The following is a 23,358-nucleotide window of genomic DNA, read 5'->3' as shown; positions in this document are numbered from 1 at the left end:
CCCTGCTCCAGCCATGCCACCTTCTCCATCATTACATTTTTCAGCTGTTCCCAGGATCTGTATGTACCAGCCAAGAGCAACCTGGCACTGTCAGCATTTAAATCCGCTATTGTTTATTTACTGCCCTAATTATACACCAGGTTTGCAAATTTGCTTGTTACAGATGCTTTCTTAGGAAAATCAGCAAAACTGTTAGCAGTCTTTATCTGATGATGCTCACATTCACCCCATTTTTTTTCCTTCCCCTGCCCTTCTCCCCCTGCCACAGGAGCCCAGTAACAAACGGGTCAAGCCGCTTTCCAGAGTCACATCCCTGGCCAATCTCATTCCTCCTGTCCGAGCCACTCCACTGAAGCGATTCAGCCAGACGCTCCAGGTAATGGCAGCAGATGCACTGCTGCATCCAACTGTGCTGCTTAAAGGGGAATGCAGACACAGCCACAGCTTCTGCCAGAGTTCTTGGGAATGGGAAATGCGCACACGTCCACACTCCCCTCTGTAATGTGCCAAGCAGGTTTAGGCAACTTATGACTGTAGACTCACTCAGCTTAAAACTCACAACTCTCACTCCAAAAAACACTTCTCTGGCCTGATAATTAATGTTTTTCAATTACCAGTAAGCCAACTATTGCACCTGTAGTATATAGAAGTTGCTCACTAAAGAATTTCTATTGCTTTTTAAATTTGTTGAAGAGAATGTTCCATGACACTTTCTGTTCATTTTGGTTGGTTTCTTTGAAAATGTTATTTTTGGTATAGCTGGTCATGTAGGACTACTAAATTTCCTTCTGTATAGTGAACTTTGACCTTGCTTAAACAAAAGAGTTAGTGAACAATTGGAAATTTCCAAGTCAATTTCCAAAGCTGATGATGAAAATTAATAAAGGGAAAGCAAATTTTAAATGCAGTCTCTGTGCTATAGATTGTGTGTAATATTTAACATACTTAAAGACTAATGGAACTTTAGTTTATAAGGCATTTGTTGCTTTAGACCTGGAGAATGCAAAACATTTGGGTGCTCAGCTCCTGATGGCTATCATGAGTGGCAGCCCTGCTGTGGGTCTGGCCCAGAAAGCCTTTAAAACAGTTAATGTAAGAAGGCATATATAAGATCTAAAAAAAAATTGTTTAACAAGCTTAACTTCTTTGAGAGGAAATATAAAAGTAACTTGAGTGTATAGAAAAAGTTCCGTAATCAAGATTAGCTAAATTAGAGCATTACTGAAGTTATCTGTTAAGGAGGAAAGAGAGAAAACTTTAGAGCTGGGAGTCTTATGACAAAGTCATGGGAAAGAACCCCATTTTTCTGTAGTGGTAATTCTCTACAAAACAGATACAGGGGTTTTCTAGCATTGGGTTTCCTATGTTCGTTTCCTGAGCTGCTGGAAGTGCAGAGATCTGTGCAGCAAAGCTGTGTGTGCAGGTCTGGGGGAAGGCAGAGTGGCTGCAACCCCCCAGCCTGGGCTTGGTCCAGAAGGTGTAGTCTAGCGTGACTCGAGCAGGGATGCCTGTATTCCCTGGGGTGTATAAATCTCCTCCACAGTCTGCCTCCAGGAAAAATTGGCCTGACTCTGAAAGGGCTACATTAGTTCCAGTTGTGAGGAGTGTGGAAAACAAATTAATTTTTGGCTAAACCCTTTCTGAGCACAGTGCTTCCCTTCACCCACTCTAGGACAGCTGTTGGCCTCATTTAGGTACCTGTGCTATTGTTCTGCAGTGAATGCCTCTGTGACTGTACCATACAGTGTCCAGAATAATAATTTATTTAGAGTTGATTTAGACTGTGCAAAACAACAATCCTTCCATGTATGTAGCAGCAGCTTCTTGAGATGAGACCTGTGTATATAATAGGAGGGAGAACAGTTGGCTTTGTTGCAAGCATTTCTGTCATGCTCTGTTCATACTGCCTTTAAGAATATATTTTAATTAGCTGTCTGCTTCTAAGCAGATTAAACAGTGATGTTATTGATACCATCCCCTCTAACTATGTGCTTGAAGGAGCTGCAATGAGAAATCAGGTTGTATATTCTCCAAATCCTAGGTCTGAGTCCGTTTCCAAGTGAGGAATGCTGGTGATGTCCCTCAAAACTGCCTTCATAGCTGGCTGTAAAGTGATTTCTTATCTGTTTTGACAGCAACTATAGAACAGGGACAAAAAATACTGACCTTGTGCTCAGGTGTCCCGCTTGGAGTTACTTAGAAACATTCTGGGAAGCATGTATAGCTATTTCAGTTCATTATGTATTGACATAGCTGTTACTGTGTCTTGTGAACAGTATAGAGCAGGATTTCTTTTCACGGTGTCATTTCCTGTAAAAAAGGGAAAAACGTTGATTTTTCTTACTGGGTGAACTTTTATGTGTCTTCATTGTTATTTCAGTCAAACCCCATGTTTCTTCTTGCATTACTGCTCAATGTATCTGTAAGATGAAAGCTACTATCATCACCACAACATGCAAAACAAACAACTTCATCCCCGGAAGGAAACAAAACTAAGCGAACAGAACATCCATCTAAAAAGATCACTCCAACAGCGTCAGTAAAAGGAATTAGAAAATTCTGAGATTCCATTATGACATTCCAAACAAACCTTCTTACATATTCTTCTGAATGGAAGACATATATAAGAGGACAAAAAGTTTATTGTGCAGAATTTTCCTTAGCTCTGTACACATAACTTCCATTTTATATTAGTAGACTTTGAGTTTGCAGGTTGAAGAGAAAAATCTCTGTGTCTGGGATTTGTGTAGTGTCTTTCAAGATGTGATCTTAGCAACTTTTCATGTTTTGCATGTTTTAATGATTTTTATTTGACTTTTTTTGTGCATACTTTATTACAATTTTCCATTTATTTTCAATTACTTTTTCCATAAGGATTCCAAGTAACAAAGCACATAAAGTCTTTCTGGTTTTCTTTCTGTTTTGCTTTGGTTTTGGGTTTTGGCTATTTGTAGTCATTCTGTTTCTGTCATGTAGAGCACTGTAGACTAGCTGACTAATAATGCTGTTAGCTTCATCTCTGACAGAGCCTGTCTGTATATCTGCAGGATACCAAATGCTAAGCAGGTATTTTTATTTGTTAATCCACCTGGGAAACCACTATTTTGTAGCTGTATTTTCAGTCTCCATCAGGCTAGACTAATGATTATGATGATCTGCTTGGTCTTATTCACAGCTGTGCTGTTCAGCTTAAAAGCTGAAAACAGGATCAGTACAAGGATGCTGATGCTGGAGAGAGGAAGTGAAGTCTGATTGGCTTCCTCTGCAACTTCAGTTTTCAGCTGTGTGTCTTGAATTTAAGTAGGGAGTCCAAATTGTTTTTATGCGTTAGGACACTGGAAATTTCTAGAAATCCCTTAGGAGCAAACTCTCACATCAGTCGTGAATGCTCGGGCCTTGTTCAGTAGTGCTCCTTTCCCAGTACATGAAGCTGTTTGCTTTGCTGCAGCTGAAATTAAGGTTTGTTAATTGCATGAATTAGCATCACTAACACATAGGCCCTTCACAGTAACAGTCTTGTAACAGCCAGGGAAAGTTCTTGCTGTCAGAAAAATACAGTAAACAAAATGTGGGGTTGTAGCTGGATTCTTCCCCAGCTTCTTTAGTTTTTGGAATTTTATGAAAATTTTAATAATCCAGGATGGTTTTAATGAGTGTGCAGGACATGTTTTTTAAGGAAGTCAGAAACTAGGAAAATATTTTAAAAGGCCAAAGACTTAGAAATGCTGTTTTGACATTCCTGCAATTCCTTCTATCACGATTGATTTTTCTTTCTTCCCTGCCCCCTGCTTGGCAAGTACCAACCCAAGATACCATCAGAGTACCTTTAAACTTGTTTTTTCGAAATTTTTTGGTAGAACTTCAGTTTAGGGCTCTATTCCACTAATCAGTAACCTCAGTCCTGTGCCTCTTATTAATATTAAGCAAAGTGTTCTTGGTATGGTTAACGAAAATGTTGATGTCTGAGTGAAACCAATTAAATATATACTTACTGTATCCAGGTGGCAAAGATGCTAAGCAAACAAGCAAGCAGGATTTTGGGGAGTTTGGTTTGCTTTTGAGTCTCTCACCTTCTGCAGTTTGGGGCTGTAGAGATTAGTATGGACTGTTCTCATGCAGCATAGAGGAAACCTTCCTGTCAGTGCACATGAAAGCTGACTTTTCCCAAAACACTGTAGGTATTTGGAGTTTGCTCTTAGGGGTGCTTGCCCTTTTATAACATGATGTATGATATTGTTAAAAGTTTTGAAAATCAGGACATTCACTTTAAAAATCAGTCTGTCTGGTGCTTTTTATTAGAAGTACTTTCTTCATTCAACATAAAACATTGCTTCAAGAGAACACCACCACAAAGGGGCTGTATACTGGGGGATGAATAGGGACATTCCACCTTGGGTCATGGAATGTTCTGCTGGATTGCATTCCTGTGGTTGGTGATTTGTGGATGCAATGCACCTGCCTCTGTCCCCTGATCTTCCCACTTCCATGTGAAAATAACAGGTTCCATGATTCCTCATTATACCAAGTGTAAATTAAGCATGTCATTGCATGTGTGTTTCTTTATCTTCTTAACTCTTGAAGGAAGACTAGCACTTGGCTTGCAAAGTTTGGCAACTTGATGTATATAAATAATGTGTATGTTTATTTTTAAGGGGTTTGTCAGTTCCAGGTAGGGCTCAGAATGGCTTCTGTTAAAAGGCATAGTTTTTATTTGTATAATAAATACCTTCTGATATTGTAGAACCATATTGTATTTATAGGCACTCTTTGCATTTCATGGGCTTTTATCTTAAGAGGAGAATTTCAAATATTGTGCTTGGTATTTACTGCTTTCAGCCTGGAAATGAAGAGAGTTTATTTTATTTTAAATATTCTTACCCAAGGCAATTGAAATATGATTGTGTTATGTAAGGCAGGTTTTAAATAACAACAAAAATTTAGAGTATTTCAACTATGTGAAATATTAAGGCATTTCAGAGGTAGGACCTCAAAAAGAAGCCTCTAATTTTAATGAAGCAAGAAAGGAAACTTTTCAGAAGAACATAGTAAGATCATATCCATCCTTAGCCTGAACTTTTTCAAAGATTCTACAGGCAAATAGAACTCTCTTAAAATTGGACTTGGTTTTATTGACATTTAAGACCAGACCACATAATAGATACAGAGATGCTGGTACATATCACCAGAGTTTAGAGGCTCCAGGAATACTAATAGAGATTCCACAGTAGTATAATGAATACTGATATTTCACAATTTGCTCTCTGCTGATACTGGTTGCTTAATACAGTTCTCCAGCTGCTGAGAAGTAAGTAGGAGCAAGTGGTGTGAAAAGAATCTGGCTTGCTGCTTGTCAAAAACATTAAAATCTGAATATTGACATGCTTCTTCCTTAAAGATTGTTCTTCTCTTTTCAGTCAGATACCCATTTCACACCTTTCTATATGAATTAGTTTCTTGGTCTCATTATACATCTCAAGAGGCAGGGTGTTTCCAGTTGAAAGGATTCCTCCATGTACAAAAACCAGTTTGGTCAGAGCATTATAGCACTAATTATTTAATCCTCTTATGGACCTATCTGGAATGATTATACCAATCAAATCTTTCAAGATTCTGACAGTTTAAAAAGATAAAAGGATACCTTCAGGCAATAAGACACTTGTAAGGTTAGGGGAAAGGTTTTAAAGGGCAGTCTCGCTTTATGAACCATCTTTCTGCTCAAATAAGAGCTTATTTTTCCTTAAACCATTAATATGTGTTTGATGCAATGCACAGTTTAATCTGATGTCCTCAAGGTGCAGGACCTATTGTTTCTCGGTACAGACACCTTTGAACAATCTCACCCCCCAAAATAAACAAAATCCAATGATTCTGATGACTTTGACACATGAGCTGAGTTTATCTCCCAGCTTTTGCTGTCTCAGCTTTCCAGAGTTTCTGTGTAACAATCAGATCTTACTTTCAAAATGAACCAATAATAAAAGCGTTCCTGTAGTTTAGTCTCTTAAATTTGCATTATTTCTAAATTTTTAAGGATGAGGTATCTGATGAGGCAGATGTGTAATGATGAATAATTTGTCAGTTTATGAAACTGAAGGAGTTGAAACTCTATTTGATCAGTTATGTTAGTTTAGTGTTCTGGACCATTCTGCATTTTCCCTGTACTTCACTCCTGTCACATGGTGTATGAATGCATTGCATATGTTTTGAACATGTTGAGGACAGGACATGGACACAGTTCTCTGCAGGAATGGAGGTATTAGGCTTTCATGAAGAAGTATGAAAATAATTTCTCTTATATTGCCATTGCTATGAAGTTCACATTAAAAACTAAGTAGCTAACGTTTGTTGTACTGAACTATATAGAGAAATTCCTTGGAAAACAACAACAAAGAGGTGAAACCGTTCTAACAATAAAAGCAATTCTCTCTGTTTCTAGCGTTCTATCAGTTTCCGGAGTGAGAGTCGCCCAGATCTGTTCAGTCCACGCCCATGGACCCGAAATGTGCCCCCTGCCAACACAAAGAGGAGAGACAGCAAACTGTGGAGTGAGACCTTTGATGTCTGTGTCAACCACATGCTTACATCGAAGGAAATCAAGCGGCAAGAGGTATATGTTTTTTAACTATAAATTTCATGTTCAAAATTGCCTTTAAAGCCTGGAGTTGGGAATGCTAGTAGGCATTGGGATGGCATTCAAAGCTTTCCTGCAATTAAACAGAATGTCACCACCTCCACAAGAAGCAGAATTCCATCCTCAGTCTTTATGATTCAAGCTATATTAGATGAATATATTCTTCATGATTTTGCCTAAGGAGGTGATGGAGTCATCATCCCTGGAAGTGTTTAGGAGGCATTTGGATCTGATCTGGGAGGATATGGTTAGGCATTATGGACTTGATGATCTTAGAGGTCTCCTCCAACCTTCATGGTTCTGTGATTCTATGATTCATAAAATTCAGCTCATCATATTTCCTTAATAAATGTGAAGTTACTAAGATATATTGTCCTGTGGTTGGCTGCCTGTGTGTACACGTTCTGTATGACACTTTGTTTAGTCATGGTTGATATTGTGATGTTTCATTTTGTTGTTCTAGTAATGCTAGATGAGCTGCTGTTTCAGGAACAGGTGTTCATCAAGTGATGAGTATACACAGAAATGCACCATCATTTCCCTTGTTGGAAAAGACTGTCTTTGAGGAAGTTTCCAGTGCTAGAAAGATGAAATACTGATCAAAATATGTCTTCCAAAGCAAAATCAAAGAGTATGTCAGTGGTTTTAATGTGTTGTACATGGCAAAGTCTAAATAATTCATATTACAGTCAATACAGAGCTCCTACAGAATCAAGATTTTTTTTGTTTTCTAAAGAAATTTCTAGCAGTATCAACAAAGCTTATACCAATCTCTCTGAGAATACTTCAGGGACTGAGTCATAAATCAACAGTAGCATCAAGCATTTCTTGTGCAAATTTTAACATTGTACAAGAATTCATAGGAGAGAACTTTTATAACTCAGAACTTCAAAGGCAGCTTATTGAAAAAGAAACTGTAGAAACTGTTTGCATACAGTAACAGTCATTAGTGCCAGAACTCTTGAAAGAATCCTAATAAATGAGCTATATTCCAGGAAGTTTTGCGTGAGGATTCTGCTCTGTGTTGGTTCTCATACTGCAAGACTCAGTGCCTCAGTGGAATAGCTGACCTGCTTCCATGTGGGCATTGTCCATGAGCTCACACTCTGGCAAACTTGCCAGGTATGAGTGTGCCTGAGCTCAGGGAATCTGCACCAGCTGAAGATGTGCTTCCGTGATTTATGTTAGTTGAAAGCCTTGACTGGAAAGCTGGGAATTCTAACTGCCCAAAATGTCCTTAACTCTTCCTGTACCCCAGTTTAGAATGAAATCTTGCACTAAGTTAATCACAGTGGTATTTTGATAAGCCTGTGTATTAGAGTGTTATTTTTAATCTGCCAGCTTTCAAGTCTCAAATGTGCTTCAAGAGGAGTAACTGACTTCAGCCAACAGTTAAGTAGAGCTTGACCTTCATAACAAAAAGATGAACTGATACCAAAATAAAAGTGCTCACTACCAAAGAAATGTTTTAAGTAAGCTCTATCTTCTACTTAGTAGACACCTGTAACTTTTGCCACTGCATGTGTGAAATTGGAACAGAACAAACTCCTACGCAAGCAGTTGTATCAATGGTTAAGATACAGTGAAGTCCAAACATCACACTGATGATAGCTTCCCCATCTGGGAACACACTCCTTTGAAAGACAGAATTCTCTGGCTATTTTAGATGAGCATTTAATGAGCAATCTGATACAGCTCTGTTTTAAAAAATACTACACTTGGTTCTTAGTTAAGGACTAAAGCCTTTATTTCTGTAATTAGATTTAGCAGAGAAATGCTGCTATGTGGTATTACGACAGCTGTTCAAAATATGGGATCAGCTCAGCAAGCAGAGTATAGATTACATAAAGATATTTTATAACATTGGTGTCTTTTTTTACAGGCTATCTTTGAACTTTCCCAGGGAGAAGAAGACTTGATAGAAGATCTGAAGTTGGCAAAAAAGGTATGCTTTTAAAAAAAAACAAAACACAACAGTATTAATTGGTTCATAATACTTTAAAAATTATATTTTCTTTTTGTAATTGCTAAGACAGTAAGAAGGGGAAAAAGCCAAAGCATATTTCTTGTCTTCCCATTCTTTCTGAAACACTTATATATGTGCCCTTTTTTTCCCCCCGCATATCTGAAATGGATAGTTTAATATATGATTATAAAACTTCAAAATATTCTCAGCATTTGGTCTGTTTTTACTTTCAGGGAGCTTTAAATACTAGAATTTATTTTTCAACTACCAATAATATACAGAGCTCTCCTTTTTTTCTTTTCAGGCTTATCATGACCCAATGCTTAAGCTTTCCATAATGACAGAGCAGGAGTTGAACCAAATTTTTGGAACACTGGACTCTCTAATTCCTCTACATGAAGGTAAACCTCAAATAGTCTTTGCTTTACTATTGCTTATAGATTTCAAGTCACCTGGTTTATTAAGTGAGGTTTCTCTTCTTTTTTCTAATCATGATCAGATCTTCTTAGGCGACTTCAAGAAGTCAGGAAACCTGATGGATCAACAGAACATGTTGGCCACATCCTTGTGGGTTGGGTAAGGCAGAGTTTATTATCAATTTTGAGACTTCAGTTTGGAGCTGTAACGTAGTATTTATCAGACAATTTCCTTTCCATATCTAGCATAACATGTCAGAAATGTTTTATCAAAGTATTTTTGAAAGGTAAGGCAACTATTTAGAGACACAATGGAGTATTATAAAAATCAAGAGGCAGACTAGAGTTTGTATCATGTAGGTCTTCTAAATATAAGTAATTAAATTTAGTGGGGAAAAGAAGGCTTGAAATTTTTGAGGAATTAGGTCAGAACATTCAGCAGCCCTGTGTGAAAGGGTGACCTGTTGTCAGCAAGGGAAACATGATCACTACTAGTACATAATGCCTGTAGTTAATGATATATTTGAAAATGTCAAAGTAATCTCAGTTTTCTTTACATAAAGTAATTTTAAATCTATTTATTTTCTAGTATGTTTGAACACAAGTGAAATTCTCTTGGTTCATATACATTTGAGTCTAACTTCCTTTGCTGAAGATTTTACATGTAACTGTGTGTTAATATCTCAGGTTTTGTAACTGGATATGTTGCTCTAATCAACAGACAAGCTCTTTTTTTTTTTTTCAGATTTAAGGCACGGTTTTCTCATCTTGGTTTGGTCAAGATTCTTGAGGGCAGTATAGAAATTTGATTATGGAAGTTTACTTATCTAAAACAGGCTAGGTTTGGGAGTACTCATTCCTAGGCTTTTATTTCCATTCCCAATTAAAATCAGGCTTCTGTGCTCAAGTATTATCTGCACTAAATAGTGTTCAGTCTTAAGTCAATGATATTTTTAATACTTTGGAATAGCATTGAAGATCTCTAGGAACTCAGAGAGGAGCTAGTGCTTCTAAATTACTTCAGTATTGAATAAGCTAAGTGTTACGTATGTTGGAAGTGTTATCATAAATCTCATGCTAAGAGACTCAGCATGAATTCTGATGTCCTGAATCACTTGAAACTTTCCAGATAGCAACCTGTGCTTTGCCTGAACCACAGAATAATTTATTCCTTTCCTCAGCTTCCATGCCTGAACTCCTATGACAGCTACTGCAGCAATCAAGTAGCAGCCAAAGCGTTGCTGGATCACAAGAAGCAAGACCACAGAGTGCAGGATTTCCTGCAGCGCTGCTTAGAGTCTCCTTTTAGCCGCAAACTCGACCTTTGGAATTTCCTTGACATCCCAAGAAGCCGTTTGGTTAAATACCCATTACTACTCAGAGAAATTTTGAGGCACACCCCAAATGATCATCCAGATGAGCAGCATCTTGAAGAAGCTGTGAGTAACTGTTGAGTTCAGGATTTTTTAAGAGATTATAGCACTTGCAGCTTATTAATGGATTAAGGGGCAATACATAAAATATGAAAATACAAATACCTATACAAACAGCTGAAACCAATACATGAAACATCTACGCCCACTCCCCCAGGTGAATCCTATTTCAGTAGCAAAGTGATGCCACAACACAAGGACAGGATGGGAGGTGTTTTCCACACCAGCTCTTGTCTGATCCTTGTCCATTTTGTATTTACCTTTCAATGTCATTTTCTATTATAATCTAAGTAATGTGGAGATTTCTTTTCAGGTTTTAGATCAGTTTTATTCTCTGGTTTGAGGGCTCACATAACCTCTGAACCAAGATTAATTATCATCTGCAAAAAAGCTGCTGACATTTGCTTTAATTCTGGTTTTATTCAGAATAGTGTTGCACTTTCTGAAGTAAAACCAGAGGGATAAATCTAAAGCTTTAACATTTCCTCATTAGAAAAAATCATTATTAAAGAAGAAATCCTCATTAGAAATGGAAATTGACCTGATTCAGATATTACTAAGACTTCTGGGTTTTCCCATAAACATATACATACACACACAGACATATACAGCAAATACAATACAATGTCCACACATGCAAATGTGTGTCTGAGTTAGAGCAATTTCTTTGAAACACACTTTTAATTAATGGAAAAATAAATATCACCCGTGTCCTATTGCTTTGAATGGTATTTAAATATAAAAAAATGCATGTTTTGAGGGCAAAATTAATGATTTGCCTAGACTTGAATATTTTGTACATTTTAGTATTTCTTTGTTGAAAAGTGACTGCCCTCCTGGTTTTTGCAAAGTCCATGTTTCAAAACTCATGTACCTGACCATGCTGTTCTGCTGTTCCTTCCTCAAATCCCTTGCCCAGCTTAACTCTTCCGTTGTAAAATTAGACAACTGTGGTTTAAATTGAAACCTTGGATACTCACATTTAGATGTAATCTATAAGGCAGAATTCCCCCTTATCTTTAAGACCCAAACAAAAATCATAGATACCTCAATATCTGTTTACTTATTTCTAGATTTTGCTTTCCTACATAATGTCTGGTAATACCTTCTAGAAAATACTTTAAGTGCTTTCTTCCTATACTTGTACTTCATGTTGTTTAAGAAAATACAATAATGATTTTTTCCTTGGTATTTCCATAGCCTGACCTAGCTTTGTGGTAGCAGAACACTTGGTCTTTGAAGTGATGTACATCATAAATTGTGTATTTTCCAAGCTAAATTAGGAAACAAATGACTCTATGTGGTTGGCTCTTAGCACTATTCTAGGCTTATGAAGTCCATTAGTCTTCCTGTCTGGCACTCTGCTAAAAGCACATTGGACCAAGTTGATCCCTGATAAATCTCCTAGGATCAGCAGATTCTTGAATTACCTCTTTGGGCATGTATGTCTCGACCCATTCACCTGCATAGGGGAACTGGATAATCTCTAGTTATTTAACAGATGAATTTGATGGCTCTGAGCAGCCTGTGATCACTATTGGAGTTGAGCAAACTGAACCTCACATCCATGTACCCAATTAAGGAGTTGGATTTTAAGTTTCAGATAAATTGATCTCAAGGTCCTGAAGGACTGAACAATATAAGGAAGTTCAGGATAGGGAGCATATTTTTATAGAAAAAGCAAAAACTTTTAAGCTTTTTTAAAAGTAAAAAGGTGAGAAAATTATTACTTTAATGTAAAATTTTAGGTATGTGCAAGAGTAGAATTGTAAAATGAAATGAATTGGCTGTTTTTCTAGAGGGTAACTGATAATGAACAAAAGCTGAGAATTTAACAGTTTGGGCCAGCTGGATGTTTTGCAGGATAAGGATGTTGAAAGTGCTTCTGTTTCTTGTTCTCTGATATAATGCAGCAATTTTCAGACAATTATTATCTATGATAAATAAGTATTTTTATGGCAGGTTGTTTGTCCTGTGTAATTACATTTCAGATTGAATTTCTTACACCTGTTTATCTTAATTCTGCCCATTTTGGTTTGATATAAAGTGATAAATACCAGATTTTTAAGTTATCGTTATAAGCAATAAGAAAGCCAAACTAAAGTGTCTTTGTACACCTTAGTCTGCTTAATTCCATTGTTAATATTAATAATTTCATAGACTGCTCTGCAAAAAATTAATGTAAAATATACTGTAAATTAAAATGTATTTTCTTGTAGTTGCTGTTCAGATTATTAGGAGATAGCTCCTAATATTGGATCATCTAATTAAAGTACATGTGTTTCCTTGTTTTTCTGTAGATAAATATAATTCAGGGCATAGTGGCTGAAATCAACATAAAGACTGGTGAATCTGAGTGTCAGTATTACAAAGAGAGACTTATTTATCTTGAAGAAGGCCAAAGGGATTCACTGATTGATAATTCACGTGCTGTATGTTGTCATGGTGAACTGAAGAACAACAGGGGAGTGGTAAGGAATAAATGTTTTGTCATAAATAACTTTGAAAGCTGTCTTCATATTGCATGACAGCTAAAAGAGCTATAAGCACACCCTGAGAAACATTGCCCTTCAATACATTGGTAAATATTAATCATTATATATAATGATCATCTTTTTTATTAGTAGTAAAATATCGGTATAGGGAGATAATAAGTTTGTGTATCTCTGTCTCTTGTGGAGCCTAACAATATCCTGGATAAATTGTAAATCTCGTGAATTAGGACCAAGCAAAAAGTTTAGGTCCTGTAAAGAGAGGCACAAGTGGTAAAAAATTTGGACTATTCATGGATATAAAATGAGGCATCTGTTGTGAAAATATAGAATGAAGATGAGCATTTTCAATATTAGAACACTGCCAAGGCGCATTGGGAATTGTTTCTGCTATAATTACCTTCTGGTATAATTACCATGTAATTACATAAGCTACTGGAAGATGGGACAGTGAGCTAAATGGGTATAAAGCTCTGTCTTGTGTTCAGGTTGCAAATAATGCATTGATTTATGCTTAGATTTAGAGTCAAGTTAACTTCAGCAGCAAAGAACAATTACTTGTGATTGGGAAGAAAATTTTGGCAATTCAAAACAAAAAGTTAATTTCAATGCATGATATCAAATTTAATATTCCAATTTGTTTATTATTAGAAGCCAGTGGAGATTGCAAACTGTGAGGAGGAACATAATGTAAAGACTTGTGCCACCTAGGAGCAAAAGTAATTTCTGAGCTTCAAAGAGCTGTGGTGAAGCTGCTTGTGAGCAGCATGTGAATTGTTCATTGAAAATATCTTCATGAGTAAGATTCCTTGTTTCTTATTAACAGAGGGAGTAGAGAAGAGTTCAAGTGTCAGAAAGAAGAATGTGTAGAGAGAGCTTTGAAATGTCATGCATGTTTCAAGGCATCAACACTAAAAGAATTATGACATAAGAAACTGAGATCATTACATAATTAGGATCATGACATAAGAAACTGAGGAAAGGACAGGAAAAATAATTTGAGAAGTTTGAAGTTGTATTTACATACTTCTATGCTGTTGTACCATCAGACTGACTTACTTTAACTGTTGAAAACTCAAGGTTATAACATGCTAGAGTTGAAATAAATTTGGTTTAATGATATTCTAAAAAAAGGAATAATGCTTCATTATTTATTAATTTTGAACAGAAACTGCATGTCTTCCTCTTTGAAGAAGTGCTGGTGATTACTCGAGCTATCACCCACAACGAGCAGCTCTGCTACCAGCTGTACCGACAGCCCATCCCGGTGCGGGACCTGGTGCTGGAAGACTTGCAGGATGGAGAGGTGCGGTTGGGTGGATCCATACGTGGTGCTTTCAGCAACAGTGAGAGAAGTATGACTCCAACTTTTCTTATTTGTCCATATAGAATCATTATAACCTTCAGATAGCTGCCAATGTAACATCAGAATGTTTCCTCTAAAATTCGCATTATGATTTGAGCACTGATTATGTGTAACTTGTTGCTTTGCGATTCTTTCTCAAAGCTCATTGTATTTGTGATGGGATTTCTTCACACACCTGCTTCTGTACTGAATTGAGAAGGGGAGAATATGCAGACTCTAGTGGCAAAACTGCAAAATTATTAGGAAGTGTATTTTGAAATCTTAAGCTTTAGCTGCCATGCCTTTCCTTGTGTTATGGAGACATATTCCATAACTCTTTCAGCTGGCAGATACTGTAGTACTCAGTGTTAAGGCTGCAGGTTTCTGTATGCATCTGCTGTATTAATGAAGTGAATGGAAGAGATAAAGCAGTCTCTGGCTGGCACAAGACACAGTAGTCAGTGAAGGTTCTGGAAATCTGCTTTTCAGAAAAGTAGAAGAGGCACTGAAGTGTGGGAGAAGCCTTAATTCTGATGATTCACTTCAAGCTTTATGCATGGCAGAACCAAAATTATTTAATCCAGCTACTGGATTATTATAAGGAGGTTATTAGAAGTGCTTGTGGTGTTTCGTGGTCTTGCCCCACAAAGCAAGGAGATACCCAGACTCTGGTCTGACATGGTTTTGGCAGGAAGATACCTTAAGGCAAAGATTTTGCAGATTCTGCTACTTAAACATACTCTTTGATTATAAAATGCACTCAGCCAAAGCATTCAGGGTTTTGATATGTATTGTTTCTTTCAGTTAAAAATTTCTTTCGAGTCAGCTTCAAAAATGGATCTCAAAGCCAGACTCACACACTCCAAACCAATGACTCCTTCAACAAACAGCAGTGGCTTAACTGTATCCGCCAGGCCAAAGAGAAGGTGACATGTGCAGGCAAGACTGGTGGGCTCAACTCGGAACCACATTTTGTTTTGTCCCCAAACGGACGCAGAGTACCCCAGGGAGAAACCACACTGGAGCAGATGGACCAATCTGACTGTGAGTCAGACTGTAGTATGGACACCAGCGAGATCAGCGCTGACTGTGAATGAATGGAACACACCAACTCTTGTGAAAGTGAAAAGCAAATAGAAACCAATATTTGACAAAAACTTACAGTTCATGGAAGAAAATCTGTCTCTTACCTGTACAGTATTTGCATTCCATACATGGAACCATTTGGAGAAGCACTTTTAGAATACTTTTTGTGACAATGTCAATGCAGTTCTCCTTGTATTTGTATCTGTGAGTGTAGTACTGTAACTGCCCATCTGTATAAGCTGGAATCTCTTGCAACTCATGTCCTGTGATTATATTCCATGAACACCTAAGGTGGATGAAAGAGGTACTTGACCAGTTATTCTCAATGTCCTGCTGTAAACAGAATCTCTAAACTACTGTTTATATATGCATTACAAAAATAACCTTTACCTAATTTGTAAGTACTTTATTTGCCCTTTAATGGGGCAGCTGAAGATGTGGACTTCATATGGAGTTTCAGGATGGGTATCAAGATAAGGTTTTCTTAAAGGCATGGAAAGAAAAAGTTTCTTGGAAAAAAAAGAAAGCCATCTTGAAATCATCTATCTGAACTCTTGTGGTATTATATCAACAAGAACTAGAAACAGTGGGTCCTGGAACCAGGGACTCTTTAGGGATTAATTTTTCAAAATGAAGCACTGTCTTAAGATCCAGCAACCAAACTTAGCAAAATCTGGATGTTTCAAGTGGTCAGCATAGTGATGTGGTTTATTTGTCAAAGCATGTAATGCTAAAAATAATCAACTGAAAAACCCCAACTGAACCTCTCCAGCCAGCACTGAGTTAAATGAAATGCTGATGGGTGTTTGTAAATAAGCTGGTAGTTTGCTTTCGGTGCCATATATAAATATCTATTCTCCCAAACAAGACCAGAATGGAAAAAAGGTTTTGCTTGTGAATAGGCCCTCTTCAGCATTTTGCACTCCACTGACCTCCACTGTTGGTTTTAAACACCCTTAACTAATGTTAAAACTTTTAATTTTCTGTAAATGTCTGTTTACAATTACATGTAGTTGGTTTTTAAAACTAAGTGATGATTTTATATATATGGTGCTCTACAAATACCCTATGGGATTATGTAGAGAAAGTTTAAACTAAAAGGGAATTGTTTTTCCTTTAGGATGTATTACATCCCTTTTATTTTTCTCAAGTTTTGTTTTAAAAATTGTTGTTCTATTGAATCTCACGCTGTAATTGGAACTGTTACTGTGTTTTCTAGTGGCTGATTTAATTACTCATTATGATGAGAAGCAGAGGAGTCACTTAAATGCAGTCTAAAGCACTCAGTTAGACATCCTGTTACTTTTCAGGAATACCTGGGTAATACTTTATTTCTTAGTATAAGAAATAATGCCAGTGCTGTGTGGCAAGCTATGGAAATGATATATGAATAAATTTTAATGATTCTTGATATTACACAAGATCTGTGCAAAGTACTTATAACAACATAAGTAGAGAAACTGCTAAGTTATTGCCAAAAATATTTTTCTTGTGTTCTACAAGTTTACAGAAAATTTACTATGACAACTATCTTACATATATATATGCTGATGTGCATTACAGAAATCAGTGTGACAAGATGATAAACAATATAAAACAAGGTATTTTTATTTTTTAAAAAAATGGCATTTTTACCCTATAGAACATATTTCTGTATTTATAGTTTTTCAAGAAAAAAAATCAATTTTCTTTTCTGTTTCAGGCTTTGTAATTTATTTCAACTGCTTCATTTTTAGAGCTGAATGCGTATGCCAGTGAAGCTGAGACAATAGGTATAGGAAAGCTGTTCAGCAAAATGTTTAAAAAGAACAAAAAGCTTGTAAAGTGTTCAGATAGAGAAGAAAGAATGAATGTGTGTATTGAGTTTTGGGCTTTTTTTAATAATGGCCTTAAACTTTTTTGGAAGCATTTCAAATAAATTACATTAAACCATCTTGATTTTTATTTGGTTTGGTTGGTTGTGCAAGATTTTCATGGTCCACACAGTGAGGCTTAATCTGAGTGACCAAGGCCTACACTTTGATTCTCATGGAAGTGTTACATATTTGGATCCAAGTTGCTAGATACACAGTAGAAACAAAGAAACAAGTCACTGCACTCTATTCACCACATTCCCCAAAGTTTTGTATTGACTCATTTATTTATTAAGTAGGTGGTACAAAAAATTAACAGCCTGTCATCAGTTTCTCTCTTATGATTCCTTGTGGGTCACATTTCTATTTAATATATCATTCCAAATTATTGAGGTGATTAATTTTGAGTCTTGTAAAAAGCCACTAACCAGCCAGTGAACCTCAGAAGACTAATTTACATTTGTTTACTGTTATGTAGCAACCCACTTAACCTCAGATCAACACGGGCTGGAGTGCAAATGTTTCAGTTTTGCTTTGTAATTGACATGCACTTAGCTACTGATTGAGCTAATAAAGCTTAATAATGTTGGCTTTTTCTCTTCGAATGATCTTAAAGATTAAGCTTTCCAGTTTAAGAATGCTATTATCATTCTGGATTTGGTTAGCTTGTTTTGGTTCTAGCACTTTTAAAAGACCCCTGCTTTTGAAAAAACTTTTCTTGATGCAGTGGATCTTTTTGGATACACTGGAGTGCTGGGGTGTCTTGAAGAGTAAAATGTACCAAAAAGCATGGGTAAAATGTAAAATGATGAATGCAAAGTGAAGAGGTGTCCCAGTCCAATTAGACTCGGGAGCGTTCGATCGATTCCCCCAATGTGAATTAAAACAAAAACGAGGTCAAAATACCATTAGGGAGTGAGAGTTGATTACTGGTCACGCAAGGGGGAGAGAAGGGGTGATAGAAAAGTTAGAAACAGAAAAGGGGAGAAGCAGGCAAGATTTGGGATGCCAAAGCAGACACGGTCACCACCATGGATCCAGATGATCTGTAGTCATGTAGAAGAGAGATGGTCACCACTATAGGTCCAGCAGCATTCTGATGATCCATAGTTGCCTTTTCTTTGGTGGTGTGTGCCGTGCTCTGGAGGCTGGTCCTTTTCATAGGGCTCTGTCAGGCACTCATTGGTCTGTTTCCTTGGAGCTGAGCAATTCCCAGCCCCCAGGGTCCTTACCTGTTAGCTGGAGGATTTGGGTGATGGTCAATGGCATCTCCTTATCTCTGCAGCTAGAGGATTTCCATGGCTGGAGGCATCCTGAGGCTCAGCAAAGCTTTGAGGCAATCAACCACACCTTTCCCCACCCATCAAGGCCAGACAATGTCTGAAACAAACATTTCTTAAAGGTCCCTTACAAGAGGAAAAGAAATATATATTAGTAATCCTGGTGTCACAGAGAGGAATCTGAGAGATTGCAGCAGTGAAGAGGCAAGAGTTAGTGAAAAGCCTGAGGTGTCAAGGGCTTCCAGATCACCACAAGGGGATGGTAAAATAAGGAGAGGGATGCAGATGCTCTTCTGAATCTAAGGTATGAGTACTCTGGATGTTTCAGCCTGGAAGAAGAGTGAGTGATGAGGTGTTCCTGCTCTCAGGAAGCCAGTGTCTGATGTGGCAGATTTGTCCCTTTTTGACAAATCTTAGCAACCTGTTTGCTCTTTTGTTCCTTATGAGGACAGTCAGAGTAGTCTTAGCTTATGGAAAGATCTGATCAACCAGACATAATAAAGGGAAAAGCAGTGATTGTTTTGACTGAGAAAGAAAGGTAAGCAAAGAGAATGGCCACGGAAGTCTTTGAACTATGTGGGTCCTATGAGATTACAAAAGAAAATTTAACTGTCTGTGGCCTTTTGTTTCCCTAGATTTACTCTGCAGCACTGAGAACAACAACACAAGGATGAAGACTTATCTTCTGGAACACACAGGTCTGTTAGGAGACACCAGGAGCAATAAGTTCAAGGTCTATGAAATTCAGTACCAGAGAATCAGTAGCCAGAATCTGAGTAAAGGAGAGGCCCAAAATTGAACTCCAAGGTAGAGAAAGTGCTTCTCAGGGGTGACTCCTCTTCTGCATGACTCACCTGAACCAGGAACACTGCCTCAGAAATGCCTCTGTGACAGTGGGAACCAGGTTTCTTGAGGTTTCATGGAAATTTCTAGATTTTGAAAGCTACATCAGAACTTTTAGATACTGGCTTAATGGCTTGTACAGTTTGGAAAACTTGATGTTTTATGGTGACACTACCTGGCTGAAACCAAGATCCACGTATTTGGAAGATTTGTTTCCTTTGAAAAGGGGGTTCCAGATTCAGAATGGACATTTTTTCCATGTTTAATGCTTAGTCCTGAATACAAATTTTAAAATACTCTAATCCGTTCAACAGGTTGATGCTGCCATCTAATGGAAATAATGATATATTTTCAGAGCTGATTCGATTACATTAAATTTGAAATATTTAAAGATATTGAATGTATTAATAACTATAACATTAAATATTTTTTAAAATACAAGTAGATATTTTCAGGCTTTCACCTGAGTATCACAAATTTGTCTGGAAAAAAAAGTACTAGGGAAGTGTCTGCTACTAATCCCTGGTTTTATAGAGCCAAGTCAAGACTCTTGCCCCATTTTGTCTCACCTTTTAATATCACAGTCATGTTTTCTCCATGGCAGGTAAATGATACTAAAGCTAAGTGTGTAAATTGGGTTTTGTTTCTGAATTTTCCAAAGGTGCCTTGCTTTGCATGATCCCTGAAGAAAGATTAATGATACAGTTCTCCTATCTTTGATCCCCTTGTCCTGGTTTTAGCCAGGATGGAGTTAATTTTCTCAGTAGCAAGTGTAGTGCAGTGTTTGGATTCAGAGTGATAATACACTGATGTTTTGTTTTTGCTAACTTGTGTTTATCCTAAATCAAGGACTTTTTCTTGCTTGTGTCTTATGCTCTGCCAGTGAGAAGATACACAAGAAATTGGGAGGGAGCATAGCTGGGACAGGTGAGCTGAACTAGCCAAAGGGATATTCCCCACCATGGCACGTCATGCCCAGTCTATAAGCAGGAAGGGCCGATCCAGGGGGAGGTTCGGGGTTGCGTCAGTCCGCGGGTGGTGAGCCATTGTATTGTGCATCACTGATTTTGTTCTTTTTATTATCCATTAGCATTTTAGCTCATTCTACTCTTTATTATTATTAAACTGTTCTTATCTCAAGCTACATATTTTACTTTATTTGTTCTCCTCCCCATTCCTCCAGGTTGGGGGAGGAGGGAGTTTAAGTGGCTGCATGGTTCTTGGCTGCTGGCTGAGGTTAAACCACAACACTCTGGAGCCTGAAAATTTGGTCAGCACAAAATTAATACTTAAACACTTGAAGAAATGGGATGTGTTTTGCATCACTGGAGTAATTTCTGGAAAGTAAAATAGAGATTTGTAGTTATTTAAATTAAACTGTAAAAATATGCTCAGATTGAGTAATTTTGCATTTCTAAATTTGACTTCATAAGAAAATACTGAGGTAATGTCTGGAACAAGCACCCAGGTTTGCTCTTAGAGCATGGAGTCTTATGCAACTTTCCCTTACAAATGTCTTGTTTTGTGGCTATTAATCTGATTTAAATCTGTATTACTCATGTACTGCATATCATCTGATTTCAGAATCAAAGGTATCTGCAGCTGCTTTGGACTTGGGTGGGAAACCACTTGGTGCAGGCCAAGGAGTCATGGTCGAATGCTTGCAAGTATCAGAAACCACAGAAACCAGAGACAATAAGGTGACAGATTTTGTTACGTTTTTTAACTTCAGAGTATTCAAGTAATCTCTTCCTGTGGTGTTTTTTCACTGAACCTTTGCTTTGTGAACTGGGATTCTTGGTATCTGTTTTATATCTATCAGGATCTAAGATGCATAGTGGTACAGTGATTGGATTGTTAGATAATTTATCAAGTAGTACTTCGTAAATTTTGTGATGATCTCTCCCAGACTTACATTAACTAACACATAAAAATAATTCTGTACAACTGAAAAGAGGTATCTTTTTAAAGCAAGTGCTAAATGAGGGAAACTTCTTTGGTATTGCTTGGTAAAGAAGCAAAACTTCGTACTTCGTTTGGTCCAAACACCAATCAACTGAACTAGTTGTACACTGAAGACATACACAGCCTGGAAGTGATTTTAACAGCTTTGTCAATTCAAACTTAATAAAGCAGGTTGACATGTTCAGAGATGTATGATGGATCAACCTAACTCCACCAGATTGGTGGGGGTGTTTGTGTCTGGAAATTCTATTTGAACAAGGTAAAGTGTTGGGACCTGGCTAGCAGAGGAGCTGTAACTTGAGCAACAGTTAAAGGAATGCTTAAGCAATTAAAAACAAGACACACAAAATAGGTCTTGCTGACCTTGTTTCTATCTTCATGCATTCCTGTGTCTTCAATCCAACACTTTATAATGGTCTTGTTCTCTCCTGCTGCCAGGGTTTTTAGGTTTGGTTTTAGTTTTACTGCCTTATAGATAAGATAAATCGCCTTGCTAACAAGCTGAGAATAGTGCTGTTGTTTAGATTCTCATGGACACTGCCTAGCTCTTGTTATCAGTTTCCCAGGATGTGAGAGTGGGATGCAGCTTAAACTTGTAACCTAGGTAAGGTAAGAATTGTACGCATTGACAAGTGGAGCAACCAATCTGAAGTTGTGTAATCAGTGTGTAGCTGCATGTACGGGAGACATTTTATTATAAATACTGTTAGGTGCCCTAAATAAAGTTGGCTATCAGAGCATCATACTGGTGTGCTGTAGTCCGTCCCTCGCAAGGATCACAAGGACCCCAACAGTAAAGCAAGCAAAATTATTCCAATCAACGCATTGACAAGTGGAGCAACCAATCTGAAGTTGTGTAATCAGTGTGTAGCTGCATGTACGGGAGACATTTTATTATAAATACTGTTAGGTGCCCTAAATAAAGTTGGCTATCAGAGCATCATACTGGTGTGCTGTAGTCCGTCCCTCGCAAGGATCACAAGGACCCCAACAGTAAAGCAAGCAAAATTATTCCAATCAGCTCATCTGTAATATTCTCATTACCACTAGTGAACCCTCACAGAGGCAGCCACATCACATTCTCAGGGAGACAGTCATTATTTATCCATAGGTTGAACTCTGCATTTGTGGGGTTTATTACCTCTGGATAATAGAACAGTAAGTTTCTGCAGTTAGATAAATACTTGGTGTTATGCTTCTGTAATTTATGTAAATTATAGTTCTAGATACTAATTACCCTGTTTAAACTTGCTGGCTCCCCAAAGATTTCTAGGAAGAACTAATAATTATTAGCTTATCTTCTTTTAACACCCTGGAGGCTACCACTAGCACCAGGCCATTTGTGAGCTGGTAGGTTCCTTATATTTTCTGACTTGTAGGTAACCTAAAAAGAGATAAATAAAACAAAAGGGCCAGGTTTGCAAGCATTCAAACTTTGCATTTTTACCCTCAGTAGCTACTTTAGAAGTAGCAATACAAATGGCTACATTTATGACGATTGAAGGAAATTGATGTAAGTTGCTGTGCTGGTTTGAAAGCAAACCAGTGAGAGACTCTAAGACAGTTTAATAGAAATTTAATAGAAAAACAAAACAATAAATGCAACAGGACAAAAAGAAACCACTGACAGAGTCAGAAAGCAACCTGACACCCTGTCAGTCAGGGTGTTGGTAGTAGTCCCATTAAATGGTGGCTGCACAGGTCTCGTGGAGTGATGGGTCTGTTGGAGTAGTGACCCTGTAGATCTGGTCTTCACCTGAAGGTCCAGTGGTGACGTTGAGAAAACCTGGAAAAGAACTACTCACAGACTTGTATCTCTGAGTAGCAGGTATTTGTTTATTCAGTGCTGGGCACAAGGGGGATTGCTCCACCAAACTTGTGCAACCAGGGACAGAAACTTCACAGTTTATGTACATTAAATGCTCATGCATACTCATTATTTCTAGAAATGGGTGGTTATTATTATAATTAGTTCTTGAAAATCATATCACATACTCCTCCTCCATCTCCTCCCTCTTGGCATCAGTCCCATGGCCCTGGTGGTCCTT

The 23,358-nt window shown here is 37.5% G+C and overlaps 1 protein-coding gene across 1 annotated transcript in view; it reads left to right on the top strand.

The window, feature by feature from the left end:
- ARHGEF3 (Rho guanine nucleotide exchange factor (GEF) 3) overlaps window positions 1-17,163 on the top strand; it is a 27,419-nt gene extending 10,256 nt beyond the window's left edge. Inside the window, exons 2-10 of the mRNA XM_009071688.1 lie at window positions 269-376; window positions 6,437-6,607; window positions 8,514-8,576; window positions 8,902-8,998; window positions 9,097-9,173; window positions 10,195-10,452; window positions 12,747-12,917; window positions 14,107-14,293; window positions 15,088-17,163. Coding sequence (XP_009069936.1) covers window positions 269-376; window positions 6,437-6,607; window positions 8,514-8,576; window positions 8,902-8,998; window positions 9,097-9,173; window positions 10,195-10,452; window positions 12,747-12,917; window positions 14,107-14,293; window positions 15,088-15,380 — 1,425 coding nt within the window. The 3' untranslated portion in view covers window positions 15,381-17,163. The remainder of the gene's footprint in view (window positions 1-268; window positions 377-6,436; window positions 6,608-8,513; window positions 8,577-8,901; window positions 8,999-9,096; window positions 9,174-10,194; window positions 10,453-12,746; window positions 12,918-14,106; window positions 14,294-15,087) is intronic.
- The last annotated feature ends 6,195 nt before the right edge of the window (window positions 17,164-23,358 follow it).

This window comes from Acanthisitta chloris, unplaced genomic scaffold (genome assembly GCF_000695815.1).
Source record: "Acanthisitta chloris isolate BGI_N310 unplaced genomic scaffold, ASM69581v1 scaffold6023, whole genome shotgun sequence".
Classification (NCBI taxonomy): domain Eukaryota; kingdom Metazoa; phylum Chordata; class Aves; order Passeriformes; family Acanthisittidae; genus Acanthisitta; species Acanthisitta chloris.
The sequence above is the reverse complement of the archived record's forward strand: the minus strand, read 5'-3'. Positions and strand labels throughout refer to the sequence as shown.